This window comes from Gossypium hirsutum, chromosome A06, assembly GCF_007990345.1.
Source record: "Gossypium hirsutum isolate 1008001.06 chromosome A06, Gossypium_hirsutum_v2.1, whole genome shotgun sequence".
NCBI lineage: Eukaryota > Viridiplantae > Streptophyta > Magnoliopsida > Malvales > Malvaceae > Gossypium > Gossypium hirsutum.
Window position 1 is genome coordinate 10,653,175 of NC_053429.1, and position 5,972 is coordinate 10,659,146.

Sequence of the window (5,972 nt, forward strand, 5' to 3'; positions counted from 1 at the left end):
AATTCGGCCAAACAGATGGCCTCCAATTTTGACCAAAACAATTTGCTCCAAACTGACCATCATTTCGATCATCACTTCGCCCAACCATTCCAGGCACAAAACCACCCCGTCGAACCATAGGTGCGTCGATCGACGATTACTCATCACGAATGTACCGATAATAACACCTCTGCGCAAGATGGCCATACCTACTGCAAATTTGGCACTGGACTCTCGGACGAAACGAACGCCCTCGACCTTGAATAGACGAATGGCCTCCGCCACGAAAGGGACCATCCGTGGGTGGAATGAGCGGCCCCTCCACCACATTTGCAGCAACCAACACCTCTTGAGCGGACCGGACTTGGCGGGCTTCACACTCAAGCAAAGCATCGACGATGCGTTGAAAGGACAACAGGCTCGTAGAGAGAGACACAGACGAAATGATAGCATCAAACTCAGAGGAGAGACCGGCAAGAAGAACCGCCGTCTGTTCATCCTCCGAGATCTGAGATCCCGACGCTGCAAGAAGAGCACACAAGCTTGTGATTTTATTCACATACGAACAAATTGAGAGGCTACCTTTACGGAGAGAATGAAGCTCATGGCGCAACTGTGATTGCTTCGCACTGGAATCAGCCGCAAACAAATTGGTCGCCACGATCCAAACATCACGAGTAGTGCGAACATCCGTGAAAGAGGACAGAAACGAAGAGCTGATCGTCGATAACAACCAAGAGGTAAGTAAACTGTCTTGTTGATCAAAGACCGAAACAGCCGGATTAACAGCAAGATCTCCATCGAAGGATTGAACAAATAGCGCCGGAGCCGTCAACGAGCCATCAAGAAGTAAACAGTCCGTAGAAGCCATCAACAAGCCGGACTTGCTGCTGCCATTGGACAAACGAGCCTTCATCCAGCTTGACCACCTCATGTCGAGGAAATGAGGTGACCACTCGATCACCAAGAAACACCGAGCCATGAGGCTCAACAGAGTCGGATTCAGCAGAGTGCGTGTTAGCGATGCCCAAGGATCACCAAACGACTGATACCATGATAAAATACTAGAAGAACAGCACGATAGAACTATAGAAAAGAAGAAGAAATATTCTCAAGGTAAAGAATTTTAACTCTGGTCTAATCTTTTTACAATACAAGCTTATATAGAAAAATGAAGTCTAAACTGCTACTAACAGAAATATAACAAATACCAGCTTTGTAACTGTCTGCCTAACCACTAAGCTATTTACACACTAATCACATGTGTATTTGATACTATAACACTTGGTCACCCTAAGTTTTCTTCCATCTGAACATGAAGCTTTCTTGTTCAAAAGTCTGACTGAAGAAGCAATATTTTGATCACATAAGAAAAAAGGTCCAAGAAATTTCCAGTAATCAACACGCTAAAGTCCATTGATACCGACTGTTGGATCTGTACCGAGGAACACAACTAAGTCAATCAGCCAGGATCTAGCAATGCTACGTTAGGAACATCAAAAGATGCAATGGTCATTTCAGAACCGGAACCTGGGGAAGTCAACAGAGACGCTTGTGGCACCAAGGTTGGCACAAAGGCGAAAAGCAATGTACTCCAAAGAAGTTCCGGTGGAGCAAATGGAGATTTGGCTGTTTCTCCCAAAGTTTCAAGCACCAAAACTGGCACATCATCCTTTCAAATGCTATCATTTGATATTTCAAAGGTGAAGAACAGCAAGCATGTAGCAGATCTTGGAAGCTTTATCCAGGATGGTCGGAAAGACAAGCCATTTCCAAGTGACTCAAAAAGGCAGTGCCGCTCACTGGCCTCTACAGACCAAGCCAGGGAAGTAGACTCATTTCTTGGCTTTCAGAGTGTTTTTTCATTCCTCTGATTTCTTTTTACCTTTCAGCCCTACAAAATTGACAGTTGCGTTTTTCTAATTTCTCAATTTCATCGGAAAATTTGTAGTATTTCATTGCTCTTTCTATCTTCATTTTCTTTAATAGGACTGAAAACTGATAAATGAAACTTGGCTGAATCCTGGTAATCGCGTTTTTTGTCGTGTTAATATAGTCAAGAACAGGCTAAAGTTCAGTAATTTTAATCAAGCACTAGAAAAAAATTACTTAAAATAAACTGAGTTTGTCTTTTATATACATTGGCTCTTGTTTCCAAAATTTTGTTTCAGTGCAAAATTTGAAGATAGTAATGGTAGGCAAAAACGTTTGCTTAAAAATTGTTTGAATCTGCAGAGAAACTTCGGCAAAGTCCATCAGCCTTTTGACAAATACAAAGCACGCATTTTTTATATTAACATCGGTATGACTGAGGGAACCATTTTGACAACAGATAATGCTTGGTATTTACTATTAAAGTAAATATGCCGTAGCATGGTATATGCATGATTGCCAGCAAACAATACCTGCCAAAAAAGGGGGAAAAAGAAAAAGAATGAGAGAAGCTTAACATAATTAGATACCTGAACTATACATCTTTTAACATTTTGTACCTAAAACAAAAAATCAACAATAACTTAGCAGATTATCCCAAAGGACTAATTCTGTAAAATACTGATGTGAATGCCATGAAGTATATTTGACAAGATTTGAACCATTTAAAAGTTCATTTAGAAGTAGAACTTTAACTAGAAAGAGATGTACCAAAATGGAGCACTAGGTGACGACAAATCAAGAAATGGGTATGGCCACCTGTAACAGAGAATTATCACAGTTCTTGGATAAGAAAGTTTTGTGCATTATTTTGAAAGATAATAGTAAAACCGACATTACCAGATCGAGACACAGGCATGAACAATCCACTGGAAAATAACAAAGGCACCCGTCCATAAGATGAAGTAAGAAATTCGAAACCAAGGGAACCGCTGGAAGGTAGTTGATAGATATACACAATTCAATGTTATTATGATGAAAAGAAAAGCGGTATCAGTTAAACAAGATTGAAAAACAACAAATATTTTACCAGGCTATTCAAGGCTGTATCACCGAGAAGTAGGATGACATTGAGTGTATGCATGTTCACGGTCATCTGAAATACAGAGACGTGGATTAACTTTTGTCTTGGTAGACTACAAGCAAGGAAGAAAGACAAAACAAGTTCAAGTTGAAACATCAACCAACAGTTTTGATATAAGTATTATTAGAAAAATAATGTACCAAAAAAAGGTATTATTACAAAAAAATAGAATGAATGGATCTTCTTTTACTGGAGATGAGGAGATATAGAGATATGGCTATGAAATCGTCCTCTAAACTTGCGTTACTTGGATTTTATTGCTAGTGTCAGACACCTGTACGTGTCTGATTGTACGTGTCTGATTATATTTGGAGGGTCTTTGAAGGATCATATCCTTATACTCATGTTTGGATATGCACTGAACATGGGTATTTCGAGAAAAAAATGAAGAGATGGAACAGCTTAGTATGATTCTATGAACTTCAACTACATGATGTGATGATCATTTCTAAACTTTGGATGTGATTGAATTCCTATTATAACGAACATGTTCGTATACAGGCAAGATATTGTAAGCAATAACCAGATGAACAAAGGGATACAGAACTCACAAAATTCAATGCATAATCTTCGATGGTAAGAAAAGGAAAAATAAGGCACCAATAAATGAGGTCAGTAAGCATCACTGCTCCAGCATTCATCTACATATGAAAAATCAAAATGAGATTTAACATAAAAGTTCTGAGTACTGTAAAAGCCGCATGAAAATCTCAAAGGATTTGCAGTGCTACAAAAAGTGATTTTAGAGTATCCGTATGGTTCTGTTGAATGGCGAAAAAGAATTTACCTGGAATATAACTTGAAAGAGATAACTAATGACGCCTGCAGCTTGTGAAACATCACATTGTTCCTGCAGATTTAAGGCTTTTCTCCGTACATCAGCATCTTTTCTATTAGTTAAAGGTGTGTAGTATCCTTGCTCGGTATCTAAGTTAACATGCTGTTCATTAGAACCGCAGCTGCTCATTTTATGATGCTGGTAACACCCGTAAATAGAGAGCATTGTTCCGAACTGCAAAAAAAGAGGTGAAAATCAAACAGTCATATGGATACAACAGTTTTGTTGTGGAAGCAGAAACATTGGCACAAAGACTAGGAAAAGAAAAAGTGTAAGGCATACCCCAAAATAAATGGTAACCAACGTAAAAGTCCACCTGTCCAGAACCGAAACTTGAAGTTAGAACATTTTGTTTTACACCCTCCAGAATTAGCTTTTTGATTCTAATCGACATGAACAATACATTGGATTTAAGCTCATTCAATTTAAAAGCTACATTAAATAAACAGTATAAGTAACTTAATACAAGGCAAGTTCAAAGAAGAAAGATTTGCTTACTGAGTATAATAGTAAAATATGCGACCTCCATTGGTGATGATTTTTAAAACAATGGTTGCGAGAGCTAAACAAAACGCAACGAACCGATAACCCAGCAGCCAAATGGGATGGATTTGTTGAAGACAAGGCCTCCAAACATCATCATCGTATAACTCATCGACACTTAAATCTTCATGTCTTTCTTTTCCATCACGTTTAACTTGTTTCAATCCTTCATATTTCCAAATTATAAGCAATGATACGACAAGTGGTGTTGAAACTATAAATGAACATATCAAAACCCTCCAATTCAACCAATAACTCAAGCTCGTTGTATCTGAAGTAGTCAACAGCTGCATCCTGCTAACCCCAGTATAAGTAGCATCATTTATATTAAATTTGTTACTACAACAAAATGTTCAGAAAGCAAACTAATTCATAAGCTTCGTTGCTGCATGGCTTAAAATGCAGTTCTTGAATTCCATTTGTATGTATTCATGAATCAAAACAGAAACAGAAATGGGCATTTGAGATCAGTAACCATTTAATTGATGAAACCCAAATCAATTAAATTAAAAACTTCATTACATATTTCATCAAGTGAAAAAAAAAAACCAAACAAATTTTAATTTTCATTGCTATTGCATCATATTCCCGTAAACTAAATGAAAACGAAAAAGAAAAAGATAAGAGATTACTTACATAAAATACAAAGAAACAAAATGGTTGCTTTGATTAAAATGAAATCTCAAAATTTTAGTTAACAAGAAGCAATGAGAAAGAGAGGCGTGTTATGTTGAGGAAAATGGATAATTTAAAAAGTCGGTGTTGGGGAGCGGCGCAAAGTAGGAGGTGGCGGCATATGCTGACTTCTCTTGCTTCACTAGGATGTTATGATTACGATGAATTTTTGTTCAACTGATAACGATGAAATTGTGTAGATTACTCTCATATATATATATATTGTGAATCCACAATATTTAGATTTTTTATGGAAATATTATGATTATCATTTCGTAATAGATTCTGAGAGGATTCATATGAGTAATAATTTTTGCATTTATTTTATTTTATTAAATTTGTTTGTTTTATAAATTTAAATATCTTATAATAATGTTAATTCGAAGAATTTAGATGTTGTCATAGGCAGGAACATACAAAAATTGACTCGAAAAAATTAAAAAAAAAATTTAATTGAGTAAATCAAATTGAGTTATTTGGTTTGTTTGAGTAATTCAAATAATTAATCTATTTTTTAGTTCGAGTCGAGTTAAATTTTACAATTTAGATCACTCGAATAATCTATTTTTTAGTTCGAGTCGAGTTAAATTTTACAATTTAGATCACTCGAATAACAGATTGGTGTAAATATTCATTTGATTTCCATTATTTAAAAAATAATCAATTTGATCCCTTACAACAAAACTTACAAAATAATTTTCAAGACTTTTAGAATAATTTTCTCAAATTTTCATAATTTTTAAAAATGTGAAAATAAAAAATTATAAAAAGAAATTCAAAAGAATATAAAAAAGTTTTTTTTTTTTAAAATTCCAAGATAATAAATTTGAGGACTTAAAGAAGTGAATTACTAAATCAAATTTATCATACTAAAGTATATTGTTTTATTCTCATATTTTGCTTTGAAAGAGTTTTTAAATA

At 35.7% G+C, this 5,972-nt stretch overlaps 1 protein-coding gene across 2 annotated transcripts; it reads right to left on the bottom strand.

Annotated features, from left to right (window-relative positions):
- Positions 1-2,174: 2,174 nt before the first annotated feature.
- LOC107962614 (uncharacterized) lies at positions 2,175-5,217 on the bottom strand. Of its 2 annotated transcripts, XM_016899067.2 has the most exons (9): positions 5,013-5,217; positions 4,332-4,670; positions 4,116-4,149; positions 3,783-4,007; positions 3,547-3,636; positions 2,942-3,007; positions 2,752-2,843; positions 2,623-2,670; positions 2,175-2,384 (listed from the first exon to the last, which is right to left on the bottom strand). In XM_016899067.2, coding segments are annotated over exons 1-9 (1,008 nt in total). In that variant the 5' UTR covers positions 5,015-5,217; the 3' UTR covers positions 2,175-2,272. The 2 variants fall into 2 exon arrangements, with proteins under 2 accessions (XP_016754556.1, XP_016754557.1); XM_016899068.2 differs by lacking the exon at positions 5,013-5,217 and having other exon boundaries at positions 4,332-5,006.
- Between the last annotated feature and the right edge of the window lie 755 nt (positions 5,218-5,972).

What these genes read in the sequence shown, in the direction of transcription:
- LOC107962614 (XM_016899067.2), bottom strand. An exon ending in TGGTTACCATTTATTTTGGG is followed by an intron (nt 4,008 to 4,115) that starts GTATGCCTTACA and finishes CTTTTTTTGCAG; the next exon opens with TTCGGAACAATGCTCTCTAT. An exon ending in TCTTTCAAGTTATATTCCAG is followed by an intron (nt 3,637 to 3,782) that starts GTAAATTCTTTT and finishes TTTCATATGTAG; the next exon opens with ATGAATGCTGGAGCAGTGAT.